This window comes from Aedes aegypti, chromosome 1, assembly GCF_002204515.2.
Source record: "Aedes aegypti strain LVP_AGWG chromosome 1, AaegL5.0 Primary Assembly, whole genome shotgun sequence".
NCBI lineage: Eukaryota > Metazoa > Arthropoda > Insecta > Diptera > Culicidae > Aedes > Aedes aegypti.
Window position 1 is genome coordinate 69,167,534 of NC_035107.1, and position 15,643 is coordinate 69,183,176.

The 15,643-nt window shown below is 33.2% G+C and overlaps 1 protein-coding gene across 2 annotated transcripts in view; it reads right to left on the reverse strand.

The window, feature by feature from the left end:
• The window catches only part of LOC5578621 (putative sulfiredoxin), a 31,484-nt gene that overhangs the window by 9,921 nt on the left and 5,920 nt on the right, over positions 1-15,643 (reverse strand). The window contains exon 1 of one of the 2 annotated variants that reach the window (XM_021839156.1): positions 9,257-9,697. The exons of the other annotated variant lie outside the window; for it this stretch is intronic. Within the exon in view, the coding sequence (XP_021694848.1) occupies positions 9,257-9,320 (64 nt within the window). The 5' untranslated portion in view covers positions 9,321-9,697. Of the gene's footprint in view, positions 1-9,256; positions 9,698-15,643 lie in introns of those variants that run through there. 2 annotated transcript variants of the gene reach the window in all.

Sequence of the window (15,643 nt, forward strand, 5' to 3'; positions counted from 1 at the left end):
CTTAGAAAACAATTTGGTAATACCAACAAGGAATCTCTGAAAAGTAACTCATAGATGAAGAGCTGGAAAACATTTTTTGAAGTAATGCCTGGAGTAAATCTTGGAAGGATTCGAGAAGGTTGATATGAACTAAGGAATTCTTGAAATTTTCCTGAAGGAATCACAGAGAAAATATCTCTAGGGTCTATGGAGTGTTTTCTAATGGAATTTGAGAAGAAATACTTGGAGAAATCATTTTACGATTGTTTCAAAATCCCTAAAGCAGTGCTTCGTGAAGTCATTAGTAAAATAGACGAGTCCTTGTATAATTTCATTTTCATTTTCATTCAATGAGAACGCAAGTCAGTCCAAAGCCGGGGACAGGGATAGATAATGGCCGTAATAGTCTATGCCAGTGCTTCCCAAACTTTTTCAACTTTCGCCCCCTTGAGGTCAATATTTATGTGGAATCGCCCCCCTGATATGTGATACAAATATTTTAATAAGGACAAAAAATGTCTTCGACTTGCATATCCAAAGAATCATAGTACAAAAACTATTATGTAAATTTAAAAATATTTTCTTAAATACCGGTAACCTGGACTGTAAATTATGATATCGATTTTAAAAATATCTTTCGTACATTACAGGCTACTGATTCAGTCGGTAAAAGTTTGGTCCAGTTTTAACATAACAAATGTAATGTATTCATAGGCGCCTTGTGACGTAGTTGGGGGTGAAGTTCTCCAAAACTGAACGAAATGCAATGTTTTCCAAGCAATCGCATTTATTTTTACATAAATATGTCATATTTGGGTGAACTGCAATGATTCTGTTCGCAATTGTTCGTTTTTGAAAAATCTCACCCCGCGAATTGTGATATCTGCTATTTCTAAAATTAATGCAATAATTTTCAGAAATTGTGAGTTATAAATGCCTGATGTTTCTAACGGTTTTCTTTATCCAATCTACTTTTTAACTAAATTATCAATTCAATTTATTAAAAGGGTGTTTTTCGAACACCAAGAAAAACTCGAATTGAAAGTTCTGGAGGTATAAATCCAACGCATCTTTAAAATTTCTTCAAATCTATTTATAAATAGAGTTTGTTTGTCTTTATCATCGCTGGAACCCGATTTTTGTATGCTAAATTTTCCAAAATTTGTTTATTAAATGATTAAAAAACATCCAAAATGGTACTGTAGATTTTTTTTTTGTAAAAAGCTGGATGCCAGAAATATTAGCTTGCAAACCTGAAAGTTTACATGCAAAAAAAAATCCTTATATATAATGGGTATCTGCAAAATCTTGTGAAAATCTCAAATGCTGACCATTCTTAAAACTTACTTGATATTTAAGAACTTCACTGAATAACACCAATATTTTGTGTTTGACAATCATGTAATGTTGTAACAAATTATTTTAAAATGACCATGATTAGAGATATAACGATTTAAGGTAAAATAGTTCTGGAAATAGTTTTAACTTAGTTAACTTAAAAGTTTGGAATTGAATAACCTTCAGATGTGTGTCCTCCAAAGGTTATGAGTAATTATTTTCAAATGCTCCCGTGTTAGCTTTTTCGCCCCCTTTCTGGATTTTTCGCCCCCCAATTTCGGTTTTACAAATTTTCGCCCCCTTGAGCCTGAAAATCGCCCCCAGAGGGGCGAATTCGCCCACTTTGGGAATCACTGGTCTATGCGGACCGCTTGAACACCATCGGATAGGAAAGGGAGGGTTGAGGTAGGGCAGTGCTTCCCAAACTTTTTCAACTTTCGCCCCCTCGAGGCCAATACTTATCTAGAATCGCCCCCCTGATATGTTATTCATTTTTTTTAATTAGGCGTTGTATGTGAAAAAATGTCCTCGACTCATAGAATCATAATACAATAATTATTGTGTACATTTCCAAATATTTTCTCAAATATCGATAACTCACAATTAGGAATGATTTACTGGATTGTAATTTATACTAACAATTTCTTGTGTGCATTATAGACAGCAGAATCAGTTTTCGATACAAGTTTGGCCCAGTTCCCACTATTCAAATGTTATGTATGCGTAGCCGCAAACTTGTGCCGTAGTTGGGGCGAAGTTTTTCCAAACTGAACCAAATGTTTTCCGAGCAAAGGCATTTCTATTCATATGAATGTGTCATATTTGGGTGAACTGCATTGATTTTGTTTGCTATTGTGCGTTTTTGAAAGGTCTCGCCCCTCTCCCCAAATACGTCTCAAGTTGGCACATATATGTAATATGATTCGTTAATTGTGATTCCATACTTATTTTTCATTAACTGCTTCATATCTGCTATTTCTAAAATTGCTGCAATAATTTTCATATACTGTGAATAATAAATTTTTGACGTTTCTGCGAACGCTTTCTTTATCCAATCCAAAAACCCTAAAAAATATATCAACATCCAGAGTGTTTTTCAACTCATTTTTTAATACAACATATAAAAAGGGTATTTTTTCCAACACCAAGACACCAGCTCCCGTGTTAGCTTTTTCGCCCCCTTCCTGGATTTTTCGCCCCCCAAATTATGTTTTACAAATGTTCGCCCCCTTGAGCATAAAAATCGTCCCCAGGGGGGCGAATTCCCCCACTTTGGGAATCACTGAGGTAGGGTTTAGGGAATTGGATAAGACTTGACACAATTATGCGATTAATACTGCAAAATGTAAATGTGCTGATAGCAACTTAATTTGAGTTTTGAAATTTGATTTGCTTATTAAAAATTGAAATAGACAGGCAATTGTACAAGTAAGGAAGAATAAGCTGATCGTTTTTTTAAATTTTATAAACAACAAAATAAGAACAGTATGAGAGTGATGCTAAGGACTGCTCTTACTACGCTTTAAAAGTTTTTGATAATGATTGAGCATTACTATAAATAACGCAATTCAATCGAACTTTACAAACTTTATCTGTTTTTATAATGTACTGAATTATAATTGAAAAAACTGGTTTATATAAAGATATTTGATATTATTAGTTCATTTGTTTGTGTGATTCAGCAGTTAATAATGAAGAATTGTAACTTACTCTTGATGATAATACTTCCCTGGCCCGGATTATCCTAGTTTCAAACACCCTTTTCGAAGCTTTTCTGTTCAGTTATCCATGTACTGCTTACAATCCTGAAATAATTCTTATTGCGCATGCTCATGTATGATATTAGTAATGATCATAATCATGCAACAGATAAGAATGTGAGAAAGAGAGAATACAGGGACAGTGATTAGTAATGAGTTGATTATGTAATTTTGTTAAAGAATTCAACAATATAACAGTACTGATGAATAGCTTCAAAAGAATGATTTTACAGCATAGCTGAACCTTTCGGATCGTAAGAACGATGTATAAAAATTTGTTTCGAAATTGTCCGCGTGGTCTACTAGTGCCCCTGTTAGATAAAAATAGAAAACTTTGAAAAACAAAAATTTTTACATTAAAATATATGAAAATTTAAAAAAAACTAGAAATTTTTATATTTTTTACGTTTAAACATATTTTTATCAGATTTTTCAATTTTGTCTGAATAGTTGAAATTTTGAGCTTTCATTCCATACAAAAAGATTGGAAATCGGTTAAGCTGTTCAAAAGTTATATTTTTTTTTAAACAATACAAATCTAATGCGCTGAGACCTACAGTGTGTACCGATAAAAAATGACTGATTTTTTTTTAAATATATCTCAAAAACTAAAAAACATACATCGCTGAAAATTTGACAGTATACGTAAAATTTTCTGAACTTTCAAGAAAAAATGAGAACAGCGATAGCCCCTTTGGTCCCAAGGCCTTCAAAACACGAAAAAACGGAAACTATTTAGTTTTTTTATGTAAAAAAAACACACTTTTTGTGAAATTTTATATTTTCCCTGAAAAGTCAAAATCCTTAGCCTTCATTTCGTCCAAAAAGATTGAAAATCGGTCAAACGGTTCAAAAGTTATAATATTTTTAAATATAAAAATTTTGCAAAATCGCGATTTTTCTGGTCACCCTATTTCGGAAATGGTCACCATAAACCCTAATAAAAAAATCCAAAAATACGTGTATCGTATATATATATATATATATATATATATATATATATATATATATATATATACAGGTATGTTCCGTTTTTACCAACACGATCGGCGATTTTTAGTTGACAAAAACGGAACCGTGACAAAAACGGAATAATTTTCTTAGACAAAATATTTTACAAATTTGAAATGAAAATTGCAGTTTTGTCAGGATAATACACATTTTCATCATAATAATGCACAGTATTGACGTTTAAGAGCTGTGACGACCATTTAGATTGTATATTATTATAGGCTCGTAATGAAAGTTGATTGCAGATTCCTATCAATCAATATGATTTTGATATAAATCATTTATAGTATCAGTTTTCTTAGTTAGAATTTCAATAAAAGTAATATAGAATATTGAAACGATAATCACATAAATGTCCTATGCATCACAAGGTACACCATATTTGTAAAAATAACTACAAAGTAGTGAGGCAAGCTGATCATTTTTTTAAAGAAAGATTAAACAAGAAACAACTTCTTTTTCTACTGTTCATCCTCATCCTTCTTCTGCTTCTTTTTTTTTCTTCTTCTTTATGACATTACATCCCAACTGAGAAAGAGCCTTCTTCTCATCTTAGTGTTCTTATATACACTGCCACAACTATCAACAGAGAGCTTTTTTGCCAAGGTACCGTAATTCGGGGTGTAGTTGATCAGTGGGGAGAAGTTGATCATTCCCGTACCCTCATGTATAAACTGTCAAGAGAGCTATGATCCGATTTCAAATACAGTCGACTCTCCACATCTCGATGTTCTACATCTCGATAACTCTCCCTATGTCGATGATTGCTTCGGCCCCTTCATTCTGCATACGATTCATGGTGGTGAACCGGTTCCGTTTTCCGTTGCCGTTCCGCTATGGACTGGCAATAAACTAACTTAGGTTGTAGTTTTTTGTTGAGTACAAATAATATTAAATAACTGAGAGAGAGGAGACAGCTGGCTTAGATTGCGAGCTCCCAAAAATTAAGGGAACCTGTCACCAACTGTCACTGGAAAACCAACACAGTTATTACAGGTAATTTTCCAAATCGTTTCCTTCACTCTAACACGTCAGAACATTTGACCAATGCAAGAGTGAAATAATCATGTAAGTCTATCAGCCCGTTCTGGCAACAAAATCTTCTACAGATTGACAACTACTGAAAAACTAAACATTTCATATACTTTGCAATTGGATTAAATGGACAAATGCTAAGCATATGTAGTGTTTAGTTTTTCGGTAGTTGTCAAACTTCCACTCGGCTCATTAGCCATAAACTTATGATTCGTGGTTTATGGCTAATGAGCCCAGTGGAAGTTTGACAACTAAAGCATAAGCATAAGCATAGATGACCGTACAATTCGTAGTTGCTACTCCGTGATTGACCAGAACAATCGAAGTTGCACAGGGAATTAATGAATGGGGCTTGGGATTAGCTTACCATTCTTCAATGTGCACAAATCGAGAGCTCAAATATAAAAGTCAATAACGGCGCCGGCCACGTCCTTACGGTCATCGGGGAAGGGAAGGAATGTTAGTGTGACTACCGTTGTTACTAGAGACCGAGATCACCTCTGCATCTCCACGGTTGTCATGGAGAGGATATTGGGTTAGTGGGATAAGGTAAAGATCTGGGAGTCACCAATGTTTGGTGATGCGAGCCATGATATAATCACGCCTAACCGGATTCGCGAAATAAATCGATAATCGCATTAAACGCCGAACAAGTGTTCGTCACTCGCCCACGCAAGAGCAAGCGACGCGATCAATAGATCAAACACTACTAGCGATCCGCGGCGCTTTTTCATTTCTCTGAGCGAACGACGCGCGACAAGTTTGATCCTGCCCCCATCGCCCGCCCCCGCAGGAGCAAGCGTCAAGGTCGAAGGATCAAACACTACTCTATTCAAAAGATGTTTTTATTAACGACGAAAACTGAAAATTACATGTATATATTTTAAATTATATGAAACAGGAATAATGCCGACACTTGTAGTGACGAACTATACATAGTTTGTTTGAAAATTACATATGAGTAATACTGTGCATTTTGTCTCGATATGGTACAAGTTTTAAAAAATACGTCAACATTCACAATGTCGAACAATTCAAAAGATAATTTTTAATAACGTATAAAAGAGACAAATATATGTATATTGAAATTGTATAAGAAAAAAACATAATGCCGACACTTATAGTGACGAACCATACAAAGTTTGTTTTAAAATTACTTAAAAGTTACGCTTTCAAGAAAATATGTGTTATCACAAGAATGAAACGAACTCACCAGTTGGTAATCCATCCTCGACTGAACACAAAACTGATACTGACAGCAAAACTTCTTGGCGTCCCGAAAACAAACCGTCTTGCTTGTGCCTTCCAAATACCTACCCAGCAAGACGCTCCAAAACAGAAAAAAAAATCTTAGGAGCCGAAAACACGCGCGAAACCGTGAGCCAAATCTATCGGACGACGCAAAACCGAACTGTCCTGCTTGGGCTTCACGAAGCACTACCCAGCAGGACGCTTGGAAACAGGAAAAAAAAAAAAAAAAAAAAAAAAAAAAAAAAAAAAAAAAAAAAAATTCCGGCGACGAAAACATGCGCGAAACCGTGAGCCAAATCTATCGGACGACGCAAAACCGAACTGTCCTGCTTGGGCTTCACGAAGCACTACCCAGCAAGACGCTTGAAAACAGGAAAAAAAAAATCTCCGGCGACGAAAACATGCGCGAAACCGTGAGCCAAATTTATCGGACGACGCAAAACCGAACTGTCCTGCTTGGGCTTCACGAAGCACTACCCAGCAAGACGCTTGAAAACAGGAAAAAACAATCTCCGGCGACGAAAACATGCGCGAAACCGTGAGCCAAATTTATCGGACGACGCAAAACCGAACTGTCCTGCTTGGGCTTCACGAAGCACTACCCAGCAAGACGCTTGAAAACAGGAAAAAAAAATCTCCGGCGACGAAAACATGCGCGAAACCGTGAGCCAAATTTATCGGACGACGCAAAACCGAACTGTCCTGCTTGGGCTTCACGAAGCACTCAATGAGCCCAGTGGAAGTTTGACAACTACCGAAAAACTAAACATTACATATGCTTAGCATTTGTCCATTTAATCCAATTGCAAAGTATATGAAATGTTTAGTTTTTCAGTAGTTGTCAATCTGTAGAAGATTTTGTTTGTCCACATAATCAAAAACAAGTATTCTACAAATTGCTTAGTTTTGCTGGACCCTACCCTACCCTACCCCTTGGAACAGGATCCAATCAATTGCTGTTTGCTATAATTTGTGCAATGCTATCGAGTTTGAGAGATAGAAGTTAATGTCCAAACTATGGCAAGGTCGACAGTCTTATTAAGAATAAAATAAACTTGATCATACCTCTTGCCGTTGTACACAACATTGAGTTCATTCACAAGTGCATCCCTTATCAAAAAGAGCTGAACATGTATGGGATCGTCCATCAATCATGTAAGCGGTAATGGGGGGAGGCGGGGGATTTGAGGTATATTAAGTGTCATACAAATTATTTTTTATTTTTATACAAAAATTCATACCATAGGGGGAGTTTATATGTCTATCAAATTTACAAAGAAAATTCTTTTAAACCATATTAAATAAGAAAAAGGAGAGGTCTATACAACTCTTTTAAGTATGTTGTTGCTAGGACGTGGCCAGAGCAACTCTCGATTGTTGGAAGATTGGCCAATCTTATCCAACAGAACATGCTACGTTTGAAAACTCAAATTGAATAATTGCATAAGAAGAAGTCAAACCTTATTAAATCGTATATGACTTGTCATCTACCATGTATCGTAGATGATCAATATTAACAAAATGACGAAAATTCAACTCTGTGGCTTTTAAAAAGCGTTTCAATTGCTTCAAAATAAGTATTTAGTTTATATTCGAAACATTTTGAGAATTTGAAAAAATCACTTTTTTTGTGTTGATAAAAACGGAATAATTTGTTGACGAAATCGGAACGTGACAAAATCGGAGCGTGATAAAAACGGAACATACCTGTATATATATATATATATATATATATATATATATATATATATATATATATATATATATATATATATATATATATATATATATATATATATATATATATATATATATATATATATATATATATATATATATATATATATATATATATATATATATATATATATATATATATATATATATATATATATATATATATATATATATATATATATATATATATATATATATATATATATATATATATATATATATATATATATATATATATATATATATATATATATATATATATATATATATATATATATATATATATATATATATATATATATATATATATATATATATATATATATATATATATATATATATATATATATATATTTATTTATTTATTTTTTTTAATGAGGGAAAGCCTGTAGGAGTGAAAAAATCTCTTCTCCTATAGGCATAAAACCCTCAATCCTATCTCTATTTAGGCACTTACCATGAAGTCTTAGGGGCCAACTAAAACTAAATAATTCAAATTACTGGGAAAATTCTTGAAGTATTTTTTACAATGCTTGAAACTCCTGTTGTGGTGTAAATTCTGTATTATTATCAGAAGGGAAATAGAATTTAAGAAAGCATTTTCAAAACATCTCTTAGAGGAGTTCTCACAGGTATATCAGAAAAAAGTTTTGATTAGTTACAGGTTGCATTCCGTCAAGGATTTTCAGGAGGGCTGTAGGCAGTCATTGAAAGCATAAACCCGAATAAGTTATCAAGATCTAGAAAATAGCTTGGTGTGATTCTTGAAAAAAAAATACGATTCCAAAAGCGTAATTATGTTTGTAATACCTTATCAAGTTATCAAGAGAATAGATAATGATGGCTTCTTCGGTAATACGTGAATGAATCCCTGCAAACTTTCCTGTATTCTTGTAACGGAAATATATTGGATCGTTATATCGAGTATTGCGACACCACAAAAAATGTTGCAATATTCGGAGAAGCTCTGATAATATTTTTGGCTCAACTTTAGCAAAAAAAAAGTACGAACTAGATATTTCCGATAGTCCAAGTATTCCGAAATCATCGATGCATTTACTTCAATTTGTATAACCCAACAAGCACAAAATCTTAATTTTAGAATCCATTTCCGGGTCACTTTGCCGGGATGACTCAACACTTACCAGTAAAGGCGGTACGTTGCAGCCAAGTCATTGCCTGTAGGAACGTTATCCCGCGAAGCAGCATTCGCACCTGGACACTGTCGTCACGATACTGAGACTAACTACTAGGCCCACACACTATGGAGGGATGAGATCAAAGGTACAGAAAAAGATTCACCCCCACACAAACACTTGTATCGCGTGTTAGCGCCAGTCCGCACGAATGTGCGATAATCGATCTCTAAATTGCTCGGGAGGTGTTGCCTCACCGCTGGCTGTTATCATTGATTAACGTGTCTCATATTTCTCGCTGTTTAACCCTCGTGAATATGGCGTTCTACTGTTCTCAATGATACAATTTCAATACACACTTAGATATAGCTATTGCAAACTGGAGCACTAGTTAGTTTATTGTCTGGGGACCACTGGGAGCACCATTTGTAACACCTTCGTTACAAATTCAGTTCGATATCGTAGGTGATGCAGAACAAACCGCTCGCCTTGTTATCGCTCTGATAACGATGTATCTACGTTAACTCTAATGGACGATGATAGGTGAATGACTAACTAGCATGTGGAATCGCCTCAACAGTGTGGATAATAATTAACTATGTCGTCACATTTTTTCTTATCAGTCATTGTTTTCAATTAAAAATTTCAACAAAACTTTTGAGTTTATTTTACATGAATTTTGAAATTCGTGAGACTATCACAGTATTTTTTTGAAGCTTAGAGAACAACAAATCGTACAAAATTTCAGTGTCTAATACTTAAAATGTTGACTAGCATGATTAGTAAAACTTATAAACAATGTGAAGAATAGTATATGAGTATGCTCTTATTCAAGCAAAACATATCATGTCTTTTTATGTTATTTTCAAATGTTTCAAATGTTTTTCAAATCAAATCCAAGACGTATATGCGATGGATGGATTAACGTAATGGACGTAATGTCAACGAGGGTAAAGTTCGAATCACATTGGATTAAAAATATCAAAATTTAAATTTTCCAAATATAGTGATCATCATCTGCGACGTTATTGATATCGGAAAAAGTTACTAATCATAACATTTTTAATGATAATCGAAGTATAAGGACTGTTCATTTTATAAAGTGGACACCTTGTGCATGCTGTATCTTTTTAATTATTCAATGAAATATCAATCGGTTTTCGGTACATCGTTCGACTAATATTGTCAATGTTGTAATAATAAAATATTCTCCACAATAATTAAATTTTACACGAATATGAAACAACGTTTCGAACGGTCGATTTTTGGAGGTTACCAAAACCAATGATTGTTAGATTTTGGCTGGAAAATTCAACAAACTATATTTTTTATTTTCAAAAAAGGCTTTTTATTCGAAAACAGCATCAATCAGAAGCCTGATTGAAAAAATCAGGTTAGTTTTGGAGCAACAATTTTACAGATATAATAAAATCATTTTTCCCCGATATTTTTAGACAAAAATATTTCAAATTTGAAGGGTACTGATATGAGTAGATTTTTTTGATTTAAAGTACGTCCTGGCGGAAGTGCTAATATAGTAATAATGTGAAATATAACTTACGCCTTCATATAGTTACTTATTTAGTCCCCACGTCACATTTGAAGCACAATAGAAAAACAATTGTTTTATTTTAAGAAGATCTTTCAAAGCACAATGCCAATCATCGGAATTGGCAACACTGCTCTGACAAAATCGATTTTATTTTCCACATATTATTTTCATAATATGTTATTCTGAGATTACCAATTGAAATATTCAGAGAAAAACGTTTACAATTAGCTGTAGATCGATAAATATGGCTACATGATTTTAAAAGTATGAGAGTTTTTAGTAAAACGACCATTAAGAGTAAAATTTATACTTTAGACTGTGGTTTAAACCCACGATTTAGCTCTTGCTTACACAAATATAGTTTCTTTAGTAATCTAAACTAGTTTTGAACACGCTTTTTACGTTTCTCTTTTGCTGGGTGTGAAAGGATTGTGTATCAGCAAATTTGGCCATAAATGGATAAATCACTTAAGTTACCTAATGTCAGAGAATAGTGGAATATAATTGATTTTTTTAAAGCTATTTCTTTTGTAGAATAGTAAAGGATACAAACACACAATTTGATCATAAAAATGAGGATTTTTGCTTTACGAAAAATGATGTTCAACTTTGACGAGCAGCTTTTCTTAAAAACTTGAAAAAACTGTTTAGCTCTTCAACCAAAAGCATTTTGTAAGATCTTATATTTTCATAGCATTGTAGAATAATAGTTGAACGATGCACAGAAAACCGGTTATGATTTTATCAATAAATAAAAAAGATATGGCATAAACAAAGTGTCCACTTTATAAAATGAACAGTCCTTAAATAATAATTTCACAATAGTTACATGAAAGTGGTTACCCAACTTACAGTCAAGTGTCACAAATAAACATACATAGTTAATAATTGTTGAACAATGGTGACAGCTGAAAAAATGCCCTACAAAGAGCTGAGAAGATGTATTTAGATCCAAATTTAAGTAAATGTTCAACATTTTTCATTGGAATGAATAATAGTAGAATCAACACTTATTAAACTTCTCCAAAGAATCTCTGCCGACTTGTCAAGATTGTTTTACTAATGAGTTGAACAAGTCATTTTTCCTTCTATTAAAGAGCCAATATTCCACCAAACAAATATAATTGTGTAAACAGATGTACAGGAGACGAACTAACGTTTTGGTTGCTTCGCACTTCAGCTGTTTCCATGTTTAACATGAACATGATTAAAAGCTGAATAGGTATTTTATAAAATCCTAATACAACATAGATATATCATCCGAGCAGGTCATCCAAAGAAGTCCAAAATAACGATTACTAAACACATTGTTCAGCAACAAAGAAGCCTTACAAAAGAGGTCTAAACATGAATCTAAACATTGCGTTGTATTCCTAATGTATTGCAATGTTCAACTTACTAATATTATTATTATTTATCTTTATTTAAGTGGCTTTTCGCCCTTGGCGAATTCGCCACTAACTTACTAATATATAAAAACATGTTGGATACAATAATAACTGTCAGTAATCAGTCTTCTGACATAGGATTATTGATTGAAATATATTTTATATTTGTATAATGTTTAATAGATGGAAAAAGTACGACAAATAATTAAAATATTAACCTAGTAGAAATATTATACATTTAATAAATGAATTTTAGTATAGTTAGATAAACAATGCAATTAAAGTTTTAACAAGTTAAAACTTATTATGGAATTCGATTAATCATTTCAGACTGTTTTTACTTTGTGAATAAACTTTATTTTTGACCAGCATTGAAATAAATTTTCTCACTGTGCGCTATAAATAGCCGACTGAGTTCAGCTCGCATCAGTATTGAACAGCAGTAGAAGTAATGCGCTTATTCAGTTGTTGTTCAGCATAGCACGTGTTGATTAGTTATTGTTGAATAGAAGCTCAAGCATGATCAATAATCAGCTACAAGAGGTTTATATTGGGCACTGGAAGGCTGATATATGAATTCAAGGATGGCGCAGATGGCAAGGTATACCGCTGACGATGGGAAGGTCTCGAGTTAGAATCCAGTATTCAGGTAATTGTTAAAAGTGGTTATTAATTCATGGTAAAGGTATACACTGCATTTGATGTATACAGTGTTAGCTATTTTTAGTCATTTATTTGTTTTCAATCAATTTTGTGGCAGTTGAATAAAAGCTGAGATGAATGCTTATAAAGCGATTTTGAAGTTGTAGAATAAAGTCAATATACAACGACACGCTTTATAACTTTTCCAAATTTGTGTGAACAACGCATGAACAAAGGCTTCACTTGGAAATAATTAAAATGTTGTTAAACATGATGCTGAATTAAACTGCAATAATGTAGTTTGTTAAACTAACGTTGTTAAATCATCAATCCTTATTAAGCTAAATGAAACCTGAATAAACATCATTACAATATATGATTACAGTCACTAAATGATAAGAAGCTTAATAATTTTGCCAGATTTGCTTGAACAATGTGTGCGTAGCAGCTGCAAAGTAATATAATAAAGCAACTATTCAGTATGTAGCTGTGAAAAATTGCTTAATAAATGATTATAAAATAGGCAAATGTTTCTTGGGCGTCTCTTGAAGATTTGGGATTGCTGTATCTGATGCCGTTCTCAGAAATGTTCCAGCACGTCACAATTTTTAGCTACAGGTCGCCAAAGTTGTATAAAACATTGATTTTATTGATGTTTACATGAAATTTATTGTATGATTTATTTAACTTTGTTTGTGATCTAATTCACCAAGCATGCAATATATGACTTTAACTTTCCTTTCAGATATAATTCGGTTAAAATTGCGCGATTCAATTTAGATAAATCGATTTTTCCAACATGCTTGCAGTCTCCATACAAAATTCTTGGTTTCTCTTATATGACAACATTAAATACTTTTCGAAACCATAAAAAATAACTTTTGAGCCTGAACTTTGTTGATAATAATTGTTATACACATGAAGTTTGGATTCTATGGCAAATTGAGCGAATAAATTGCCATACAAGCTGGCAAACTTGCATACAAGTTGGCTGAAATAGTCAAATTTTGCATTTTAAACAGTCAATTTCTCCAAAACTAGACGTGCTTTGATATTTTTGATACCGGCAATGGATTCAGCATCCCTTCTTCTTCTTTTTGGCGTAACGTCCTCACTGGGACAGAGCCTGCTACTCAGCTTAGTGTTCTTATGAACACTTTAACAGTTATTAACTGAGCGCTTTCTTTGCCAAAGTTGCCATCTCGCATTCGTACACTGCTAGCTAGATAGAGTTTTGGTGGCCCGATGCGGAGGTAGATTTGGGGGCCCCTCAAATAAAGGTTTGCAAAATATGACTTTTATTCGAAAACGTTTAACATTTAGAAGAAACTTTCGTAATTAAAATGTTAAGAAATATTCTGCCAGTAAAAATTCACCCATTCGAAGGTGTAGCCAGGATTTTTTTTTTTTTTTTTGCTTTTGATGCAGATCTAGGATGCAATCAAGATAAAATGTTTGATTTTATTGAAGGTATTATTATTTGAGGGATTCCCAGCGAAACTCCTAGAGGTATCCTTAGAGAAAATTTTGGAATATACATCAAAGAACTAACAAGCAGAAGAATGAAGTAATAATATGTTCCTGGAACTCTCGGAGAAATCATACTAAAATATTTAAAAGAATTCGAAAAAAAAATTGGTAGAATCGCTAAGGAGTTTCTTGGAAGTTCTTCACTTGGAAAACTTTTTGTAGAAATGGACGAATCCAAGAGAGGCTCTCTGGGAAACATGTAGGGCGAATCTGAATGGATTTACAATTCTCTGAGGAAATAAAACTACTAAAATGAATACAAGAAAAAAAATCCTCAGATAAATCTCAAGTGGTAAATTTAAAAAAAATAAAATAATTCGTTGAAGAACCCCTGAAATAATTGGCAAAGGAATACTAGAGAAAACCAAGGATGTTTTTCATCAAAGGTACACCAAGAAATCTCTTCAGTGGTTTTCAGAGAACAATGCTCAGAGGTCTCCTCAGTGGAATTCTTGGTTGAAACCTTGATAAATTTTTAGAATGATTCCTGTAAAAAATCTTGAAGAATCCTTAAAAAAATCCAGGTAGATTTTTTTTTAATCTTTGTAGTAATTTCTTTAAAAGTCCCTTAATGAATTAACGTCTACATAGGAACGCCAGGTACATTAGCACACTAGCAATATTCAAGTGTTTTTAGGAAAGGGATTTTTTTTTCAAAAATGACAAGAAAAATCCTGGTGTCATTGCTAAGAATATCCTACAGAGTTTCTTACATGTAAGTGTTGGAAAATGTTCTCTGGATTTCTTGCTAATGTTGATTGTGAAGAAATCATGTTAGAATTTCTGCAAAAAATCTTGAAAGTATTTCAAACCAACTTCTTGGAAATATTTTCTTGTATTTTCCACAAAATCTTAGACAAATCTCTGGATACGGATAATAAAAAACGTTGGCTAAATCATCATATAAATTACCTGGCGAAATTTCAAAAAAATATACTGATGAATTATTTAAGGTCACCTGAGAATAAATTTCGATCATTTCTGGTAGGTATTTTCGGATGATTTAAAAAATAATAGGGAGCCGGATCCTATTCTTGGCACTTTTGATTCACTTCTGCAGCGGGGTTTTTCGAAAACTACTGGGCTCATATTTGGCCACAATATGTGTCGCGTTGAAGTGCCTCTAATGGCAAAGTTTCAGACAATTCGGCCGATAAAAACCCCCCATGCCAAAGTGAATCATGGAAGTGCCCAAGTAGCTCTGCACCCTACCTGAAGGAATTTCGATTCACAATTCTTGTGCAAAATAAAAACATAAAACTAAAATTTGTAATATTAACGTTT